The sequence below is a fragment of the Manis javanica genome, chromosome 10, assembly GCF_040802235.1.
Source record: "Manis javanica isolate MJ-LG chromosome 10, MJ_LKY, whole genome shotgun sequence".
Lineage (NCBI taxonomy): Eukaryota > Metazoa > Chordata > Mammalia > Pholidota > Manidae > Manis > Manis javanica.
Window position 1 is genome coordinate 1,688,304 of NC_133165.1, and position 22,149 is coordinate 1,710,452.

The 22,149-nt window shown below is 49.8% G+C and overlaps 1 protein-coding gene and 1 long non-coding RNA gene across 2 annotated transcripts in view; both read right to left on the reverse strand.

Annotated features, from left to right (window-relative positions):
* The window catches only part of LOC140843940 (uncharacterized), a 53,705-nt gene extending 50,811 nt beyond the window's left edge, over nt 1-2,894 (reverse strand). Inside the window, exon 1 of the long non-coding RNA XR_012121874.1 lies at nt 1,677-2,894. This is a non-coding gene — a long non-coding RNA (uncharacterized lncRNA). The remainder of the gene's footprint in view (nt 1-1,676) is intronic.
* A 1,783-nt stretch (nt 2,895-4,677) lies between these two features.
* LOC140843701 (uncharacterized) overlaps nt 4,678-22,149 on the reverse strand; it is a 31,826-nt gene continuing 14,354 nt past the window's right edge. The window contains exons 3-10 of the mRNA XM_073214150.1: nt 17,625-17,823; nt 8,974-9,065; nt 8,290-8,363; nt 7,693-7,808; nt 7,460-7,565; nt 7,038-7,217; nt 5,582-5,721; nt 4,678-5,417 (exon numbers count right to left, since the gene is read on the reverse strand). Of these exons, the coding sequence (XP_073070251.1) occupies nt 5,370-5,417; nt 5,582-5,721; nt 7,038-7,217; nt 7,460-7,565; nt 7,693-7,808; nt 8,290-8,363; nt 8,974-9,065; nt 17,625-17,823 (955 nt within the window). The 3' untranslated portion in view covers nt 4,678-5,369. The remainder of the gene's footprint in view (nt 5,418-5,581; nt 5,722-7,037; nt 7,218-7,459; nt 7,566-7,692; nt 7,809-8,289; nt 8,364-8,973; nt 9,066-17,624; nt 17,824-22,149) is intronic.

A 22,149-nucleotide genomic window follows, 5' to 3' on the forward strand; every position in this document is an offset into this window, starting at 1 on the left:
GACTCCTGTTCGATCAAATGTGCCCAATGATGAGGACCACCGCATGGAGCTGGGCACCCCTGTACACAGCTGTCCTGCCTATGACCCTTATGGCCCTTGAGGTTCCCCAATCCAGGCGGCCTCTGAGGAGGAGGAAGAAGGGACTTAGACGCAGCCCGTGGGCACCTGAGATGCGGTGCAGGCTGGGAGGAGGAGAATGAGGGTGACTGCTTGATACGGATGGCTTCCCTGCTGCAGTGATGAACATGCCCAGGAACTAGACAGTGAGTGGTGATGGTCGCATCACCTTATGAATGTCCTAAAAGCCACTGAAGTGTACACTTAAAATGGGAACTTTTGTGCTGTGTTTCACCACGATGAAAAGCAATGCCCCACTCCAGCTTCAGCACGCCCAGGGCCTTTCTGTGTTTTGGGGCCCAGATCAAGGCCTTGTGTCCCCACAAGGGTCTGGAGCCTGGACCCTCTCACTCCTACCCGCCCTTCACCCCACCTGCTCTTGGTGTCTGAGCCACCCCACTGAGGACACTTCCCGGCAGGTCGCCTTCCGGAGGCATGTGCGTTGGGCCCAGTGTTTTACTCCAATAGATGCATTACTACTGGTTGAGTTTCCCGTGGCAGTGGCCGATCCGTGGTGGAGATATTCAGAGCTGAGGGGTGGTTTCTGGAGTTTTCAAAAACCTCCTCCCCAGAAGGCAGCTTTGGCCTGGTCATTCCTGCAGGGCAAGGAGGAGGCAGCAGATAGAGGCTGAGTCTTTCTGGCACCTTCTCAGTCTAAGGCCAGGATGCCTGGGTATCTGCAGTTCAGACTAAGAAGGCACATCTTCTGGGTACTTCACTGCAGCCCTGGGGCAAGAAGCACTGGAGAACCAGAGCCCTGGGTTTGAATTCCTCACCAGCTGTGTGACCTTGGGGAAGTTACTCAACCTGTCTGTGCCTTAGTCACCTTATCTCTAAAATGAGGATTAAAATAGCTTTGATCTTAAACGTTGCTCTGTTTTGATTTAGGTGAAAGTCATATAATGTAAAATTAATTATTATTTAATGTGTACAATCCACTGTTGTTTAGCGCATTCACACTGTTGTGCGAATGCCAGCTCTCTGAAATTCCAAAACATTTTCATCACCACAGGGGTTGTTTTTGAGGCTGACATGTGTGAATGTTAGTAAAGCCTTAGAACAGTGCCAGGTGCAGCATGTGCCGAATAAGTGCTCAATAAAAGGCAAGAACACTTGGTAAGTGCAGCGCTCATAATAGGTAACACGTGGTAGGCGGGGCTTTCAGTTCGCTTCCCTTGGGCTGGAGGGAGAGGGAGCTAGGTTCTCCCTTCCCTCTGGGCCGCATTTTCTACTCCGGGCACCCTGCACCCACCCGGCTGTCACACCCTTCCGCCCCCACCCAGGGTCACGTCCTCACCGGCTGGGGGCAGGGGAGACGCTGCTGGTGTCCAGGAAACCCGGCGCCTCCCCGCAGCCTCCGGGCTTCTCCCCTCTCCTCCAGGCTCTTCGGTGCGCCGCTCGCTGCATCTCCCACGCCCGTTCCTGCTCCCCGCGCTGTCACCTTCTGCGGCGGACACACACGTGGGGGCACGGTTACCCAGGAAGGCTGCTCTCTGAAGCCTTCTGGGACCCCCAGGCGCTTGGGAGAACCCCTCACATGCGCCGGCCCGCAGTCAGACCTGTCCACCTACAGGAACCATTTGGGCAGCGTGTTTAACGGGCGGGCTCCTGGGCCCCTCGGAGCGGTACTCGGGAGCCTTCCCGTTACCCTGCAGTCCGCTGAGGGCGGCCCCGGGAGCTGGACGCTCCGCCCCGTCCTTCCAGGCGTGAACATCCTGTCCTGCGGTCACTCTGTGCCGGTTTAAGGCCTTCCGTGCTGCAACAAGAGCTGAGTGTTCGCGCCCTCCTCGCGCCCTGCACCGATGCTCAGGAGAGGCTTGCGAGTTTCCTTGACCACCCCGGGGTACAGCGAAACATCCCTGGAGCCCGTCTCTCGCCTTCCTCTTCTAGGGGCGACGCAGGAGTCAGGGGCTGTCATTTGCTGCCACCTTGTGGCAGGGATGGGAACTTTGCGCTCCATTTCCATCCCTGGTCATCTTAATCAAGAAAACGCACTGAGCACCTACTGTGTGCCAGCTCCCCAGTCAACTCCTGCGCACCCGGGGGCAGATGAATTACACAGACATGGTCCCTGCCCTCTCGGAGCTCACAGTCTCCCGGAAGAGACCCTCAATGACCCACAAATAAATACAGTGAACGAATACAAATGATTAAGGGATGTGCACCCGCTAGGAAGGACACAAACGAGGCCGTTATCACAAGATGCAACGCTGCATTTCCTCATGGGGCGCTCTGTCTCCCTGGACACCCTCTTCCTGCCCAGGACTGCAGGCCACGCAAGGGCAGGCGTTTCTGTCTGGCTGATTCCCCCTGGAGAATGGGTGATGTCCCGCAGTTCTGACACATAGTAGGTGCTCCGTAAAAGTCGAATGAATGCATACACAATGGTGAGGCTGCTCAGAGCCAGCTTCCTGGCTGCCCCAGGCGGAAGGAACACATGGGGAATGGGAAGGGAGGGCCTGGGAGAGAGGCTTGGTCCCTGGGGATCCTGGGAGGGTTAGAAGGCTTTGGATGTGAGCTAAAATGAGGATGATGTCAAGTGTCACCCTCCCAGGGAGGCCCCCCATCCATCCTGTTTTAAATTGTACCCTCACACCCCTGGCTTCATGAAACGCTTCACTGCCTATATTTTTCTCCTTGATGTTTTTTACCATCTCATTTACTATGTATGTGCCGTATTTATTTGACGTCTGTCTGCCCTCCAGAATGAAAACAACACGCGAGCAAGGATTTTGCCTGTTTTGTTCACTAAGGACTGCCCTGTGCCTGGAACGCCCGGCACCTGGTAGGAGCTCCGTACGTGCGGACCCGGAGACAGCCGTGGGTGGGCGGGGCTTCGGGCGGGCCAGGAGGGCCCTGGGCGGTGGCCAGCAGTGAGCGCGGGGCTCAGATCCGAGTAAGGGAAGGGGCCGAAGGTAAACTCTACTAGGGGGGCGGGGACGGGCGTGGCAAGGGTCCGCCTGGAAGCAGAACGAGACTGGGAGGGGGGCCTTGCGGGGAGGTCTTCCGAGGCCGGTAGTTTTCGGGGAAAGACCAATACGGGGCGTGGCTCACATGGGCGTGACCAATCTGGAAGGAGGGCGGGGCTAAGGCTGGGCGGGGCCGGGGTGGGAAGGGTCCTGTCAGGGACAGGTCAACCTGGGCGGGGCCAGTGGCAGAGAGGCGTGGGCAGGGCCAGGCCATGGGCGGCGCCAGGCCGGGATGTCCTCTGTCCCGGGGCCTGGAGCGCTGTGTCCCGGCGGGGCTAGCTCCCGCCTCGCTGGCCCCTCCTTGGCAGGCCGGGCCCCAGAGTGCGCAGGACCGGACTCCCCAGGGTCCGAAGCTGCGGTCGGGCACTGTGCTTTGAGGCAGGCGGCCGCCGAGGCCCCGGCGGACTGAGCTCTGCACTGCCCCGGGGCTGTTATCCCGGAGACTCTGAGGGTAAGGGTGAGCCGGGCTGAGGGGGCCTGTGCGTGCCTCTGTGTGTGTACGTGTGTGTGTGTGTGCGTGTGCACATCAGTGTGTGTGCGAATACGTCTGTGCACAACAGAGAATTTGTGTGTGCTTGGAGTTGGGTACGTGCATTCCCCAGGGAGCTCCGTGTGTGTACAAAGTCGCCTGTGTGTGCAAGGGCAGTCCCGCGTGGGAGGAGAGTCGTGCATGGGTGTGCATGCGTGTGAGATAGGGCGCGTGTTAAATGTGGCGAAGACAGTGTGTGTATGTCAGGATGTCTTGGAGGCACATGGGAGGGCGGGTGCAATGATACTTGGGGGGACCGTAGGGTCAGGACGCCTGTGGTGAGCTGTAGGGTGCGTGGGTGGTGAAGTGTAGGAGTGTGAGAATTGCGAATGTGTGTTTCATGAAGTGGCAGTGGGCAGTGCTTTGAGGGCCTCAGTGTGAAGGGGTGGGCACCAAGGAAAGTTCCGGGGTGCTGATTGCTCTTGGAGGGGTGAGTGTGGTCTGGGGCGGTTGGTAATGAACAGGGCAGGTGTTTGGGGTCTGGCCTGGAGTCATGTGGGGATCAGACCAGTCGCATCACTTTGAGAGGTGGGGAGATGCGTGGGTGGGGCCAAGAGGGGCTGGTCCTGCCCCTTGCATGGGGAGCAGCGGGCAGGGTTCTCGCTTCTGCCTCACCAGTCACCTGTCACCCGGGCTCTGTGCTCACTGTGCCTGAGTGGCTCCTGTGGGCGCTCCTGCAAGGACATGGTGCAGAAGTACCAGCCTCCTGTCCGCGTCCACGAGTACCCATTCGAGCTGGTCATGGCGGTGAGTGACCCCTGGTTCCCTGGCCCCAAGTGACGGTTAGAGGGGCTCAGCTATGCCGCGAGTGAGAGGGAGCTCCTCATTCCCCCCGATGAGAAGGGATCACTGAGCTGCTCCACTGACCCGCTAGGTCCAGTTTCTAGCCAATGACCCCCTCTGCCCAGCCACCCCACCTTTCACAAACCCTGGCTCACCGGCCAACACACAGGGTCTTTCTTTGTCCTTGTTGGAGCTTCCTGTTCTCTCATCTCACGCTTCTCTGACAGAAAACAAGGATAACAGGGGCCAAGCCTCTGTTGTCATTTGGTGCAATGGGAATAATAATAATAATGACGATATTTATTCTGATGATGGTGACAGCGACCATTCACTGAGGGTTTGCCGCCCTAAGTTTTTACATACGTTGTTTCACTTAATGCCCAGTAGTGCACATTATTCCCGTTGAACCTCCACTACACTGAAGCTGGACCAGCAGAGGGGATGGCCCCGACGTCTGTGGCCAGGAAGCAGCAGAGCCCGGGCTCTCATCCTCGCAGCGGGGACTCCAGAGCTGTGATTTTAAACCACAACACCCCGGGTCCTCCCGCTCGCACACCCTCTCCCCACTCTTAGGAGGTGGGCACCAGGAGGAGAGGGGCTCGGTGGGCAGGAAGGGTCTGGGAGCAGTTGCTCTCAGGGTGGATTTGGCCTGACTGTAGGACGTACTCAAGTCGGGCAGCAAGGCAGTGGGGGGCCTAGAACTGGCTCCCAGCCCTCAGCCTCCCAGATGGGTGGTCTTTGCAGAGTGGGGCAGGTGCTGGAGACAGGTGGACGTGCCTCTCCGTCGTGGTGCCATCTCTCTGCCTCTTGGAGCTTCCCTTCCTTGGGAAGAACAGGGGCATTGCACGGGGTTGTGGTGGGGAGTGAATGAGATGGCTCCTGTGGGCGCTCCTGCAGGAACACGGTGCCTCTGGGTGAGGGGTCTGGGGTGGGGGCATGGGGCGTAGGCTACTTCCTGCCGACGTGGTTATCTATGCTATACGCCTGCGTTTTCTGTCGGGCTCCCAGGGATCTTGATCCTGCACCAATGGAAAAAGACCTCATCAGGGCAGTTACTACCAGAGACTGCTTCTCTGTGTGCCCTAAGCTGTGGAGGGCCAGGCCCGCAGAACCCTGGGTGCTTCAACAGGACTTCCCAGGCTGAGTTCCTTGGGAGGCAGGAGGCCCGGGAAGGTATTTTTACCTGGCTTTCCTGTGGTTTGGGAAAAGTCCTGCCAGAAACAGCTCCTCTCTGAGCTCTGCTGCCTATCTGCAAACCTCGGCGGCGCATGACTGCCAGTGAGGTCACATCTTTCTTGTACCCAGAGGGGAAGGGAACGCACCCTGTTAGGCAGGAAAATAGATATGAGTGGGATGGAAAGAGAATAAGGCCAGGAAAAAGCCCAATAAAAAAGACCTAGAGTTAATCAGTTAAAGCTCAAAAAGCCATGAGCAACTTGGCCTGGAATGTTTGAATATTCCCCAGAGAAAGGAGGGCACCTCAGCAGAGCCCATGGCTTTATTGTGTTAATCAGACAGGCTCAGCTTATGTTTTTAACTTTACCTATCTGCTGTTTTTTTTCTCCTTTGGCCCTAATCAAGTAGTTTGCAATCTGCACAATGAATAATGGCAAGCAAGCCCAGCATAAACAACATAGCAACAGGCAGGAAGGATTCCATCTTCAAAATAAGATTGGGTCTTAATACCCAGGAAGTTAAGAAGATGCTTCACTTACTCTTTAGCAAACAGACAACTCAGCCCACCTTCGGGGCCGGGCAGGCAGCCTTGATCTGCTCCCAGACCAAGAAACGCCGGGCTCCCAGGGAGAAATCAGAGCAGGAAGTCCCTTGTGTTAAGTTAGTTCTAAGTATTCAAGGCCCACCTAACAGGTCTGCACCCCAAGCCCTTAGTCACATTCCTGAAGAATCCTGAAATGGGGATCCCCAAAACTGTCAGGGTGCTCCTCTCTCTCTGAGGTCGCCTGCACTTTTTCTCTAAGTAACTTTAAATAAAACTTTTCCTCTGCTCACTACTGTGTCTCTGCCCTTCAATTCTTTGTCACGGCGGGAACAAGAATGGAGGGAATACACAATGCCTCCTCCCCAACAGTGCCACTGCAGCCGATTCTAGGAAGAACAGAAAACGTGAATTCTGGTATCTGAAATGTGACGGTATTGGTGCTCTAGAAGCCTTGCTGTGCCAGGGATTCAGGAGTCAGCAAATCCGACTCATCTCTACCACAGGTTCTTCAAGTATTCATTCCTCAACATCAAGGAAGGGCTCTTTATTTCTACCCTTCACAGATCATAAGGCAGACAGCAGGGGATAAACCTTGGCCTAGCAGGGGTTCCATGTGTGGACACTAAGGAAAATCCAATCCTCTGAACCCAAGCACGGCTCAGAGCAGCTAAGGAATGGGGCTGCAAGCCAACAGCCGTCTGACTCCCAAAACCAGGCTGCCTTCTCCAGCTTTAAGGGCGGCAGGCCCCTCCCTACAATCTGCGCCTGATGAGAGGGTTCTGAAGCCGCCAGGCCTACACCAGCTCAGGTGTGCCAAGCCAGAACAGGTTCAGCCGTTTCAGTGACCGACTGGAATGCTGCGTTCACCTGAGCAGAGGCTGATGGCACTGTGTGCTGCCCAGAAAGCCCTCCCGCTCACCTGGGCAAGATGGTAGGCACAGGAAGTCTGCCAACTGCTCCAAGTGCCTCAGCAGCACGTCAGTCACTGCGGCTGGGAGGGAGGCTGCGGGAGCAGCAGTCTCAGCAGCGGGCAGGGTGACATTCGGAGGAGAAGGTGGGGTGGCAGGTGGGTCCCCACCCTCCGAGTTCGATGCAGTTTCTAAGGAAGAAAGACAAACGCTTGTCCTCCCTGGCAGGGGAATTCTTTCTGGGGGCCTCGCAGAGCACGGGGAGGCTTGGGGACTCGGGGGAACTCGTGCACAAATGCTTCCTCTCAGTCTCAGGGCTCACTGTGCTCGGAGCCCACTGAGAACCCAAGAGGTGGATTTCTCAGAGGAGAAAGACCAAAAGGGAACCAAAGGGAACCGTCTCGGGAGTGTGAAGTTAACCCATGTTCCTCACCACCCTCACCCTGGAAGATCCACTTCAGCCACTTCTCCGACTGAGCTTGCTCCTCCCGGTAATACTCTTCGCGTGTGATCGGGCCGCAGAGCACGGGAGCTGGAGGCTACCAGGAGAAGAAGGAGAAGCCGAGCCGGTCAGAAGGCAGTGAAAGAAACGTGTGCCCACCCTTCCGTTCCCGAGACGCAGGGGAGCCAGGCTGGGGTGGGCAGGGGCGGCTGGACAGGCCATACCAAGATCAGCGGGATCCCTCGCCTGGAGGGCACCAGGGGAAACCTGCGTCTGCGGAGCCGGGAGCTGCTGGGCGTAGGTGGAGAATCCCAGTTCTGCTTCCCAGGTGTGGTTGTGCCTGCAAATAAAGGACCCGACTTCCTTCCTTCCTCCTCTCTTCCAGAAATGGAGAGGTTTGTCTAGCCAGCCTAGTTTGTAACACTGAACTGTCACTAGGTGTCTCTGGGATTCTATCTTCCATGGTTTGGGCTCTTGGATGGTGTCCGCAAGATTATTTCTGACAGTCAAGACGACATGAGGTGGGAATTGCTCCAAATGTGTGCACACGGTTGCTGACTGGACAGAAATTGCCTGGACTGCTCAGGTTCCCCCACCTAGGCTTACCTTACCCCGAACCCCCCAGGTGGCCTGGGTCATGCTCTACGAGTCTGGGCCACCTTCCCTTACCAGACCAGGAAGCCCGAAGGACAGGAACGTCTCTCTCTGTAACTACCAGGCCCCACACAAATCAAGGCTCAGTACATGTGTCCAGTGGGTCATGGCCCATGCGCCCTCCATACACACTACCACCAACACATGCCATGCGTTCATCAACTTACCCTGTTCTCCCTGGGACTGCTTGTCTCCTATGGAGGGAGCTGAGGAGCCGGAATGAGGAGAAAGCTCCTCTCCTCTGTCGGAGGAAGAGGCCCAAGTAAGTACTGGATAACTTCTTACACCCTCCTAACTACCGACTGGCCAACGTCGAGAACAACCATGACTAAGATCCCAGTGTGTCAAGACAACATATAAAATAAATCAAAGAAAATGCCTAAAGAAATGAAGGGAGGCAGTTCAGGGAAGCCACAGAAACACCTTCGTCTTAACACAAGCACAAAACAATCTCCAGAACCTTACGTCCAACCTGGCAAATTTCCGAGAGTTCCAGTCACACCTCTATCTCTAAGAAAGCGGCATTCTAGTCGGACACCTGGAGGGTCAGCTGGGGTCTAGAATGTGAAGCCTGCCGCCCACTCCCATCAGTCACTCTGGTCACTCTGTCCTGTGCAGCCCTTCCCCTTACATCCCATTCCCTCCCGCTGCAGCATGACGGGGAGCAGAGGCCGGTGTGGTCACTGTGTGATGACTGCAAGAGACAGAGCGATTCAGGGCGGCACCATCGCCGCCCTTCAGATGTGAACCGCTTTGATTCTCCAAGTCGGAGTCTCAGATGGCCTAAGTGCTGAGTGAATTCCCCTCCTTTCCTGCCCTCTGATTAGTCCACACGGCAAATCACTGGTTACCTCATTTTCCTTGGTGACCTCTCTGCTGTCTGCAGGCGGAACGAGGAGGGACCGGAGGAGGGTGACGAGCTGGGACCTCTCCTCTTCCAGAACTAAAAGCCAAACACAAGTCACGTGACTGACACTATGTAATAACTTAGGGGCTGACCGTCAACATAATTCTGTGGCTCTAATCCATCACTGTAGATAAAGTCTCCTTTCCACGTGACTCAAAAACACTTCTTTGTGAAGAGGAGCTTCTGGAAAGTGAGTCAATTGCCAGTATTAACTATGGGGAATGAAGTCGGAAAAAGTAATGGAATGCTAATAAACGGCAGAGGAATGAGCGTCCTTTCTGCATGTCCTGAAGAGTGGAGCGTCATACTCAGCGACGGCGGGGAGCGGGCTCTGACGCACACAAGGCCACTCTGTACTCGTCCACGGAAAGGATAAAGGGACACTCAGAGACTGTTCCCGTGAAGACAAGCCAGGAAGCTAGGTTAGTCTTGCTTCCATTGAATTGTCAGTTTTATTTTATTAAAATTAAAAAATACGCTATTGTGATGCTTGTGACTTTTGCAACATCTATGACATTTACTGTCACATGATAATTATCCCTACAGCCATCTATCCGTGACCAGCCAGGGTTGAGGAGAATCCAGTTCAACACTTAGGGGAAAAGTGCTTTCTCTCACCACACAGACGTGATAAAAGATTTACATTTAGAAGTGTAACAAACAAAGGACTATAACGAAACAGACAAGCAGTTAGATAAGGTTGGGTAGGGAGGGACTGTACGAGAGAGAGAAGACAGAAAGCTGACAGACTGTTCCATAAAACTAAGAACCTTTCTCTCTAAAAATATTGTCCCATGGGAAAGAGACTTTACTGTACACCCTTTGTGCCATTTGAATTTTCAACCATACTAATGTTTCCATAAACCATAAATAAAATAGGAAACCGAAACACCCCGAAACAAAAACAAAACCATAAGCAACATTAAAAGGCACGTCTTTTCCATTAAACTGATGAATTCATGTCTGTACCATGTAAAAACGGAGTCTCGCAATTCCATGTGAATATCACGACCGTGTCGGGGAGAGCGGGCAAGGAGCACGCAGCAAGGCAACTCCCAGAAGCAGCCTGTGTCTCGGGCAGGTAGCTCAGCACTGGCGTCCCGTTTTTATTTGCCGAGTTCCTACTTCATAAGGACACTATACCTTCAGACTCCACAAAGAATCTCAAGACAAGTATGACGGTTCCATCGTCAAGAAATTGACAATCTGGAAAAGAGACAGGGCAGAGCACGAAATGATGACAGCAATGAAAGATAAAGAAGGTCTGTGCCCAGGAGCCAAGAAGCCACCATGCGGAGTTCAGTTAGAGGAATCGGGGGATGAAGGGGGCACTTGAGATGGTCCTTCATGATTTGGCTTAAAAAAGACAACCACACTTGAAGAAAGGCAAACTTTATATAGGCTTGCAGTGGGACGCGCACGTCATTCCGGACAGAGAACAGAACAAGGAAAGGTAAGGAAGCAGGAAAGTATCAGTATTAGGTGCTCTTAGGAGGCATTCTGGTTTGCCTTAATTATGGGTGTATATAAAGGGATAAAAGGTTAGAAATGCAAGCTGGAGGTTTGGCAATTTAAGGCCATTGCAAATATTTCTGCTTTGGAAAACAGTAGGTCCTGTTAAGACAAACGGAGACACCAATGCCACACACACAGAGGTCAGAGGACTTCTCACGTTCTGTTACATAATCAGTCCCAGTTTAATGCTGGTACTAATTTACATAATCAGTCCCAGTTTAATGCTGGTAATGATTTAGCATGGCAAAGCTAGAACTTCTAATTTGCTCAGCTAGGATTTGGGTATTTACTAGTGTTCCTCTGGAAAAATTAAATCAAGTCTAGTAGCTATGCTACCACTCACTCCAAACATGAGGGCTGCCACCTGGGCTGACCGCACTGCATTCAGTATTCACCGCCCGTTCTTCCAATGAGGCACCGGGTAAAGAAGGTTCACGTATAGTCTCTGCTTCCTGACACCTGCTTCTGAGAACTTACATTTTCAAACATCACACACCTATAGGGGGCTGCTAACTACTCACAACAGAATATCCAACAACTGTCAGTGCCAGTGAGTGTACGTCTTGCCTTAGGTCACAGGCTCCACCGGTAATGGGAACTTTACAAGTAAATGTGGCAAAGGCCTCGTACAGTGTTCTAGACCCACCACCTGCTGAGGGCACGCAGCAAATGCTGAAGACGATGAGGAGCGCATCTGTTTGGAGGCACGGCGGCACGGAAGAGCTCTAACGCCGTGAGACGCGGTGGGGACAAGACAGAGAAGAGAAGCCCAGAGACGAGCCTGCCTCCACGTCTGCATTTCCCCCAGGTGACTGCCGTTTCCACAAGGGAAAGCTGCAGTGCGGAGGCTGCGAGCAGCTGTCCCCAGCCTCACAGGGTTGAAGACACAAATAACGGACTCAGAGCTTTCCAAAGTGGAGGGGTCCTAACAAAACCTCGGTTGGGATCACACAGGCTACACGAGAAGACAGGAGGCAATCAGAAATAAACCAGCCCCCCGAGAACGGACAACTCAGAATCCGTGTCAGTCCCAAGTAGGCAGAGGAATCTGCTCCCTCCCTGGCTGCCTGCCAGAGGGAAAAGGGAAACCTCTCTGGAGAAAGACACCACCACCCAGAGCATCAAGTTAGTGCCACTTTGTTTTGTGTTTTTCACTGTCTGACAGATAAACAACACATAAAATCAGGCATGTAAGATAAGATTTGACCACTAACCAGGTGGACAGAGCACAGAAGATTCAAATACTGGAGTGGTCAAGACTTTAGAGGGACGAGTTACTGTGATTTAAATGACAGTATGGAGATTCCAGGCAGAAATGGTAGATATAAAATTGACTAACTGAAATTAGTGAACTGGAAAACTGAAGAACTGATGGTTGGGAGACAGACGATGGGAAACACGCAGAGACACACATAGGACGCCGTGAAGACGTCTAACATGTCCTAGAATAGTTACTAGAGAGAGGTGAGAAAACAGGGCAGAACAGTATAAAAGATAATGGCTGAGAGCTTCTCAAAACCATCAAAGTCATCAAGCCACACAGTAAGTTCCAAGCAAGAGAAACCACAAGGCAGCACTTCTCAGTAAAGTTTCCCTTCAAGTGAAGGTGGAGCACTTACCAAAACTGCACATGTGCTGGGGCATCAAGCAAATGCAGAACATTTCAAGGACTGATGAAGACACCATGTGACCCAGCAGAATTAAGCTAAAAGCCCGTAATTAAAAGATAACTAGAGAATTCCCAACCATTTAAAAGTTAAGCAGTGTACTTCTAAGTAACCCATGAGTCAAAGAAGAAATCACAATGGCAATTAGAAAATATTTTTAACTGCATGAAAATGAAAAATCCTTCTAATTCAAAACTAGTGGGATGAAGCTAAAGTTGAATTCACAGTAACCTTCAAAACATACATGAGAAAAGAGAACAGGCTGAAACCGAGTGATCTAAGAATCCACGCTTAAAGCCACAAAGGCATCCTAGCACCTCAAACATGAAGAAAGGGAGAAGGAAATAGTACCTATGAGAACAGAAATTAAAGAAACAGAAAAACATAAGAGAATGGCTCCTAAAGTTGGTACTTGACAATATGACTTTGGAAACGGAACTCCCTTAATCCAATAAAGGTATCTACAAAGAATGTCTATATTCAAATGTCACATGCAATAGAAAACTGGAAAGTGCTCCCTCTGAGATTGGGAAAAACAAGGCAAAGATGTTTGCTATCACTTCTGTTCAACATTGTACTGGAGATCTTAGCCAAGTGCAGTAAGGCATAAAAAAACAATAAAAGGACTGGAAGAAAGGAGAAAAAGTGTCATGATTGCAGACATGACATACATATAAAAATCCGGAAGAATATACAGATAAATGTTCAGAGTTTAGCAAGTTTTCTGAATACAAAAATCAGTTGCATTTCTAACATCAGCAACAAATTTTCAATGTACTATTTATAACAGCATCAAAAACATACATCTAGGAAAAATTTAATAAAAGATACAAAAAACCACTACACAGAGAAGTTGATGATGTAAATAAGTGAAGAATGTACGGTGTTCATGGATTTTAAGATTAAATACTGTACAAATATCGATTCTCTCCAAAATAACTGTTAGATTAAAGGCAATCCCAATCAATAGCTCAGCAAGTGCTTTTTGTTTTGGTTTTGGTAGAAACTGACACATTGATTCTAAATTTATGTAGAAATGCACAGGGTCGTGACGCAAGAGCCTTCAGAAGAGGAATGAGAGAAATGACAGCGTTGGGTGACTTATTCTACTAGATATCAAAACATAAAGACTGTACAGCATAGGGAAGAGAAAAAGATGGGCACAGGCAGAAAAACAGAGCAGCGGAACAGGTCAGAATCTAGAAGTGGATCCGCGTACACGTGGGCATTTCAATTGCAACTGTGGGATTACTATAGAAATCAAGCATAGAAATCAAACGTATAATCATATATGACTTGGTTATTTTTCCTGTAATTCCTGATAAGTGATCAAGAACAGAACAAACAAGACCAAGACAGTTTCTGTGCCCTAATTGCCTTTGCTATTGTTTCAATACCATGTGAGACATCGTGGCCCAGGAGACCGGAGCCTGCTGAGGGTGCAGTTTCCAGTTGGTTAATGATTGTCTAGTAAGTCCCCCCCACAGGATTCTACTGTTGTGAACACGTATGTGCTCAATAAATACAAAGGGTGCCCTCTCAGCACCACTCTTGCGCTGTTAGGCCTCGAGTCCCCTGGCTGGTCCTTTCAGGTCTCCGGGATCTCATCGTGTCTCCCCCCTTATCTGCAGGTTGGAAGCAGGGAGGGACCGACATGCAACAAAGCCGATACTGTGAGCAATAGGGAAAGGGTGACCCATTCTTTCGGTGAATGTTACAGAATCAAACGGATATTACATGGAAAAATATTAAGACTGATCTTGACCTCACACCATGTAAAACAAAGTTTTTCAGGTGAGGATCCAAATGTGAAAGGAAAAATAATGAAGTTCCTAGAAAGGACTATTGGAGAGGATCATCACGGCCCTCGGCAGGCACAGATTTCCTAAACAGCACAGAAAAGACACTAACCGCAAGTGAAATGACTGAAAGAGAACGAAATGGGGGACGCTTACTTACAGCAACATATATCATTCAGAAAGCTTGCATCTAGAACATATAAAGAACTTGTATACGTCAGTAAAGAAAAGATAGAGAACCTAATAGAAAAGTCAAGAAACTTGCACAGGCACTTCATAGAAAAGGATGTACAAATGGCCAATGAACTCATACTTTTAACTCATTAGTAATCAGGAAAATGCAAATTAAAACTACAATGAAATGCTACTTCACACCCACTGAAATGGGTCATTAAAGAGACTGGCAACAGCAGGTGTCAGTGAGGATGTGTAACCCCAGGAACAAAAGCTCCCCTGCTGTGGTAGGAGTATTAACTGAAACATCACTTTCTACAATTGGTCAAATTGCTAAGACCGAACATACACGTACTTGATATATGTGCACCAAAAGACTAATACAAGAATGTCTAGAGCAGCATTACGCATAGTGGCTCCAAACTGGAAACCCAAACGTCCAGTGGTAGAATGGTTAAGTTGCGATATATCCTACAGTTTAAGAGAATACACAACGAAAATGAAAGACCCCTGTTACCTGCAACAGCACGGATGAATCTCACAAGTAAAATGGTGAGTGAAGGAACCCACACATAAAAGAAAGCATATTCTGTTCCCATTGATATGAGGTTCAGAAACAGGGACAACTATATGTGGTGCTAATAATCAGGAAAGAAGAGAGGGAAGGAGTAGTGACTGAGAGTGGGTATGAGAGGGGCTCGGGGATGTTGAAAATGATTTATTAACTTGGCCTGGGTGGTGGTTCCATGGAATGGTTACGCTTTTGACAACTGCTTTTCTGCACATTTTAAAAAGGCCATTAAAGAGAGGCTGCGGTCGTCTGCGGGGAAGGCCCCTGAACACCCAAGCCTGCCTTCACAGGAAGAGTGCGGGCACAGAAGGGGCAGAGGTGCCTTTCGTTATTTTGTCAGCTACTGGTGTTTTCACAGTACTTTAATGCCTGATTTCAAATTACAGCAGTACTAATATTTATTCTGAAAGGCAGGTTTCCATGTAGCAGATATTAGCAACTTCCGACACAATCTCTAGGAATAATTCGCGGTTCTGAACCGTGCTTTAGGAAAACATTTCCTGTACAAACAGGCATTTAAAAAAGCACAAGTTATCTTAACATTCCAACAATTATCATATACAACCAAGTAGAAAAGTACTGAGGCTCAGTCGTTATCAGCACCCCATTCCATGCCTTTTATGGTGCGTCCCTCATCCTCTCATGTCACTGCAACACTTTAAGTGAGCCAGCCATTGAACAGTTCACATACGCTAGCCGCATTGCTAACAATACACTCAGCAGGTAACAGTGTAAATTAAGTTAACCATCAATACTTGCTTGAATACACAATAAAATACCTAAGGAAAGAAAAAAAATAGTAAAGTCTAAATTACCACAAGTGACAAACATTTAGAAACCCGACCTGACCTGTTTTCATTCAACTGCCTGCTGAATTTTTCTTCACGCCCCATGAAAAGCACAATTCAACTTGAAAGGGTAATGTTACAGGCAACATGTTAGAATAAGCAGTAATTCAAATTAAGATAAACTAATGAACATTTCTAGAATAAGAAAAAAACAAGACCTATATTTAAAACCCAAGTTTAAAGACATCTTTACAATAATACCTCATGATTTTCAATGAATACGCTTTTTAATAAAATATGTACATTATGCTACTGATTAACGTGAAGATAATTTACAAGTCCTTCACTTTCTCTATGACTGAAATTCAATCCTATGAGGACAACATAATTTTGTTGTGTCACAAAAGTACTTTATAATAATTTAAACATAACTATTGCTCAAGACTGAGGTTACACTCTGTGAAACCATGCATAAATTCAAAGCTTTATAAGTAGATTAAAAGCCATAAGGGGTACATCTAAAACATATAAAACAACCTGTTAAAAAGTTTAAGATTATTTTTACCCTGCCTGCTTGTTAGGCCATCATACATAGCATCGTATAATGTCAAGTCCGAAGCTCTGAGTGTGACTTAAGTTCCCCGAAATTAAATGACTGTACTTATTTAAAATAATAGTAATAGGTGGCACTTCCTGAATGCTTACAATGGACAATATAAACTCCTGAACACTTTATATGTACTACCTTGCAACTACCTTATGAAGTAGGTCAAAATCATTATTTCCGTAAGTGTACAGCCTTACCTTCAGATTTTTTGTTACATATATTAATTACATACCTTTAATAACTCAAAAAAAAAAAAAAGAGTATAAGAGACATGTGACCCAAATGCAATGAGTTGATTTTTGGTCCCTGTTCAAAGTAACTATAATAAAACTGGGTAATAAGGGCAAATTGGAGTGATAATAACTAACATTAAGTCACGATTATTCAGAGGAATAGAGGTACTGTGGTTATTAATGTTCAAAAGTTTAAAAAATACACTAAAGTACCTACAGGTGAAACAACATGTTTGTGCTTTAAAACACAAGAGCAAAACCAATCTGGGGTGGGGGTGTTGACGGAACAGGACTGACAAAACAGTTAAGTGCTGGAGCTACGTGGAGGTTCATATGGTATTTTCCCTTCCTTTTGTGTATGTATGACATTTGACATAAAATTGTGAGGAGGAGCAATGACTGACTGTGTATCTCATATTGGGTCTGTTGTGATCACTGATTGAGGAAATGTGTGTACAGTGCTCAGCAGAGGGCCTAGTGCAGAATAAAGACTTCATACTATTGTCCTCTGCATTTGCCATAACTGCCTGGCTGGGGCCTTCATCTCCTATATTTGTCATTGATCATTAACATGTCATTTATATTACTCTAAGAGCCTTTGGTACGGATGAAAACTTATGTCAAATTCTTTCTCCTCTCAAAAACCTCCTCCACACATGCGTTATTTTTTTCAAGCTCCTATATATCGGGTGCCCACTTACTGACAAGCACTGTAATGGGTGCTTTTCAAACATCACCTTCAATCTTTACAACAGTCCTTTAGAGATGAGAAAAAGAGAGTTCAAGTCATTTACCTGCCCAAGAGTCTATAGCTTAGCTACTAAGTGCCAAAGCCAAGATTTGAACCCAAGTCATTCTGGTAGCAAAACTTGAGCTGTTCTCCAGTCTACACTACATCCTTTCTAAAAAGAATTATAACCACTTATTTTAAAGACTTTCATTAAATTCCCAGTACCTATAGGATGAGTTTATGACCCAATGCAATCCAGACTCAATCTACCCTTTTAATCAGATTAGTACCATTTTTGAAGTATTCATCCTTTGTCCATTTATCTATAGTAGTGGCTCTGTCTTGCATCCAGGTTTCCACATAAGCATTCTGGGCTTTCTAGTTTGTTCCACTGGTCTATAGCGAACATTCAGGGGTTGGTAACTGCTGTCACCTTAGAGGTGATCTCAGCATCTGACAGAAGGCAGCTAGTAAACACTGCACAATCAACAAATAAACGCAAAGAACCCACTTCTTCCACAGCACCAGGGGAAGGAACCTGAGAGATGCCTCCAGTCGAGCTGTAGGAACTGGTAATGGCATTGCGGCTGGACAGACGGATGCCACATGTGCACGTGCCCTTCAAGCAGCTCACAGCATAGGTGGAGGGTCTCTTATCCAAGTGGCCATCTGAGCTCTGGGAACTGAAGCCACTCTTCGGAGGCCCAGGCCTTAAAGGGAAATAAAAGGGAAAAACACAGATGTGCTACTGAAAGGCAGCAACATTGTTTTAAGGCTTCATCCCATGGTCACAATGTAATGTAATGAAAAAGGACAATGTTGTTAATCTTACTGTTAATTCAGCTACACATGTCTCACAAAGTCAGAAAGGGAAAGCTCAGTATTTTAAAAATTAAACGTATGATTCTACTTATGTATACTCTAGGAAACGCACACAAATCTACAGTGACAGAATGGGGACCACTGGATGCCTGGCAGCAGGGGCAGGGCGACAGGGAGGTCTTAGGCTCCACCGAGGGGCCCGGGGAAACTTCTGGCAGGAATGGTGATGTTCAGTATCTTGGCTGCGGTGATGGTTTCATGGGTGTGAAATTGAGACAACATAGTTACTGCGGCAAGTTCCTCAAAATGTTCCTCTCTGATTTCAAAGAGGAAGATGTTCCTACACTGATGGGCAGTGACTGCAATGGGGTCTGGGGGGGACACGATAACAGGGGGGAATGTTGTAACCACATTGTTTTTTCATGTGAAACATTCATGAGTGTATATCAATAATACCTTAATAAAATAAATAAATTAAAAACAAAAAACAAAAAAACAAAGTCAAGTCCTCGGTCTTGGGAGGGTCAGCGTGTCTTACCCGCAGGAAGGCCTCCAAGGGGACCGGAGGGAAGGAGGGCGGTCCGAGGGGTGAATGGGATGGCGGCGGGCCGTCGGGGCAGGCGGGGCCGGCGGGGCCGGCGGGTGGGCGGAGCTTCCGAGGAGGGCCGGGCGGGCCGATGGGCGGGCCGGTGAGCGGAGATGGGTGAGAAGTCCTCGCACCAGCTCCGTGAAAAGAAGTCCCACCAGAGTGATGAGAAGGGCTCCCACCAGCTGGGTGAGAAAACCTCCCACCAGCTGGGTGAGAAGCCCTCCCACCAGCTGGGTGAGAAAACCTCCCATGACGGGCGATCAGCGAGGTCTGTCTGGGTAGCGAGCTAGCGACCGCAGTCCAAGGCTTCTCTACCAGACTGACTCCCTCTGCCAGCGCGCCTGGGCCAGGGGCGAGGCGGGCATTGTGCGCTGGCGGGCATTGTGCGCTGGCGGGCATTGTGCGCTGGCGGCGCGCGCTCCGGGGTCGCCGGGACACGGCGCGCGAAAGGGGTCTCGGGGCCCGCGGCCCGGTGCCCACCCCCCCTGCGGGGGTCAGCGCCTGGGACAAAAATCACACCCACCCTTACGCTGCCTTGAGCGCCTTGCCCATGTGTTTTTTTTTTTAAGTTTTCCAATATATTTATTGTAAAAATTTCACATATAAGTGGACCCATACAGTTCAAACGCATGTTGTTGAAGGGCCAACTGTTTCTGAATATTTTTTAGTATTTTAATGTATTTATTGACTTTTGGTGTACCTCCTTGATTTTTTTAAGAGGTTCTGAGGATTACAGTATACATGCCTGATTGTGTACCACCTGCTTATGATCAGTATTTTATCACTTGAAGTAAATGTAGAAGCCTTACCGCCATTCAGATCCTTTCACCCTCCCCCTCTTATGTCAATTTCAGGGTCGTTATGTGATTTACACTGACGAACACTGACAGCCTCACCCGATACTGTTGCCATTTCTGAAGACCAGCATTTGATTCAGGAGACCTAGGATCCGCCCTGAGAACGTGGGGGGCATCAGCCAATCAGCCAGCCCAGCCCACAGAGAGCAGGCAGGGGGGGCAGACCGTCTGCTGAGATGACCATCTTCTGCCCTGGGCTCTCCACAGTCACAGGCCAGTCCCGACCTACACTTCCTCCTACACGGTCCCCACAGGTCTGTGGGTTCTTCCCCTGGAGCACCCCGACTCACCCAGTGACAAAGGGCTACTCCTGCCTCCTGTTTCCGGGCTCCCGCCCCCTGGGGCCAGGCCACCTTGCATCCCCGCGGGGGGCCCTCCCTGTAACCAGAGCCCCTGCGGGATGATGCGCACCCCAGCCTGCGGGGCAGCCGCCGGCGATCCAGGCAGGGGCCTCCTCTCTGCAGGACGGAGGTTGAGCCCCCCATCGCCTCTGCTTCCTGCCGCTGCGCCGCCCACCCAAAGCTGCTGCGCTCTTCTGTTTTCGCAGCGGCCTCACAGGGACCCGCTCCCTGCCTTGCTGGTGGACTTGACACCATCACATTCCGCTCTCTGGGAACAAGGGGCACCGTTAAATAGCAAGGGAACTCCCTCTGCGAAGTGGCCTCCCGGCGGGGATGGTGCTGGGGCCGCCCGCCGCTGCCCTGCCCCTGCGGAGGCGCGGTCCCTCTTCATAGGATGAAGGGGCTTGGCCTGGGACAGGCGAGCGTGGGTATGGGGGCAGAGGGCTCAAGCTGGCACTGTAATGGCAGTGGGCACTGACCGAGGGCGAACAGACCTTGCAGAGGGAGGCAGCTCCCTGGGGACCCGGCCATGCCAGCGCCCTCCCACTGAGGCCGGGGTTCTCGTTTGCGGAGTCAGGAATGAGCTTAGCGGTCAAGGTAGGAGAGCCGGGAAGACTTTTATTGAGAGAGACGGTGAGAGGACAGACAGAGCTCCAGGCTCGGGAGAGCTGGGGGGGCACAGGAGAGCCGGGGGTGCTAAGTTGTCTAGGGGGTTTATAGGCGGTTGAGAGACAAAGAGCTGGGGATGCAGACCCACCAAATGGTCTCTACATGTTTATTTTTACGGAGACACTAGGTTTCTTATGAGGTTTCCAGACTATTTTGCAGTTTGCATAAGAAATTTACTGCTTTGATCCTTTCTTAGAATAGCAGTTTCTTGGTTTGGGAGCACATCAATCGAGGCTGCTTGTCTTGCTTTCAAGGTGAGCTGAGTTATTGTGGGTTTGTTAAATAGTAAATTAAGAATCTTACTTCTTAACTTCTTATCTTTAAGATGGAATCCTTCCTGCCCTTCATTATGTTGTTTACGGCTGGGCCTACCTGTTATATTAATTGCCCAGGTTATATGTTCCTTGATTAGGGGCTGGAGGAGGAAAAGCAGCATCTGGGTAAAGTTAAAGATAAACTGGGCTTTTTAGCCGCTAAAGTAAATTTTACAATAGCCTCATTTAATTGATACAAACAATACATGGGCTATGCTGAGGTATTTTCTTTTCTGGGAGATGTTCAAACATTGCAGGCTGTTACTCCTGCCTTTTTACTTTTAACTAATCTTCACTGAAGAATGCTTATATTCCTAGTTTAATATTTTACTTTAGAGAATTAATGTGACTCTGTCTTTGCTTAATTGTTTAATACGGAGTTTTGGCAGGGGTCTTCTCCCAGAGGCCCTCACCCTGCTCTGACTACACCCACGGTCCCCGTCTCACCACCAAGGGAGCAGACGGCCTCTTCTTACCTTGGGTGGGCTCCACGTGCCTGACGGGGCTTCGAGCATTAGGTGGGAAGCGTTTTCTAAGTTCTTCAGAGAAAAAGGGCAGGAAGGAAATGCACCAAGACCTCTAATGACTGGATCACTCTTTCCAAGTGTCTCACCTTCCCTTCCAACTACTCATCACCCCCCAACTACGCCCAGGCCCAGCCAATCAGCTAGGGCCACGGCCATCACCCCCCAAACCGCCCTGGAAACCCATAAAACCTTTGTTCTGGGGAAAACGCGCTCTCTTTCTCTGGCATCTTGCCACTGCTTTGGTGTACATGAGAGATTGAGCTGGAGCTAGCTCGAATAAAGGCTCTCTGCTTTTGCATCGGTGTCGGCTCCTTGGTGGTCTTCTGGGATTCGTGAATTTGGCCACAACAGTTGTTTTTCTGTATAGTTGGGGGGAATAAGGGGAATACACAATGTGCATATGCAGGCGCCTCTACCCAAGGCTCTCCTGTTGCTGGGCCTCAGGTTTCCACCTTCAAAATGAGAATGCCAAGGTATGTCCTGGGTTTCTTTGCATTGCTACTGCTCTGTTATTTAGCAGAGGTTCCCAGACTCCAGTCCAGGGCTGTCTGTCCATCCACCAAGTTCACTAACCCCCAGACAAGCAAGGGGGATCCGTGGGAGGGCAGAGCTGGGACAGGACCCACAGCCTCCTCCTACCCGGTGGTCAGCTTGGGGCACAGGAACCTCACACTGGGGCAGGAGGTGGGTGTTGGATGGTACAGGTCCCAGCATGGCTCTAAGTCAGCACAGGGCACTCAAGTACCGAACTGACCTCTGTCCCTTGACCGCTTGCATCTCGCACTTACATCCTTACGTGGAAGGCGTGCGATCTGTTTGCCATCTGTCCCGGTGTAAAGGGTGAGCGTGCCGGGTTTCCCCTTGTACAGGAGGGGCCTTTCCATCTTCCCCTAAGTGTGCGCTCTACACACACTCGT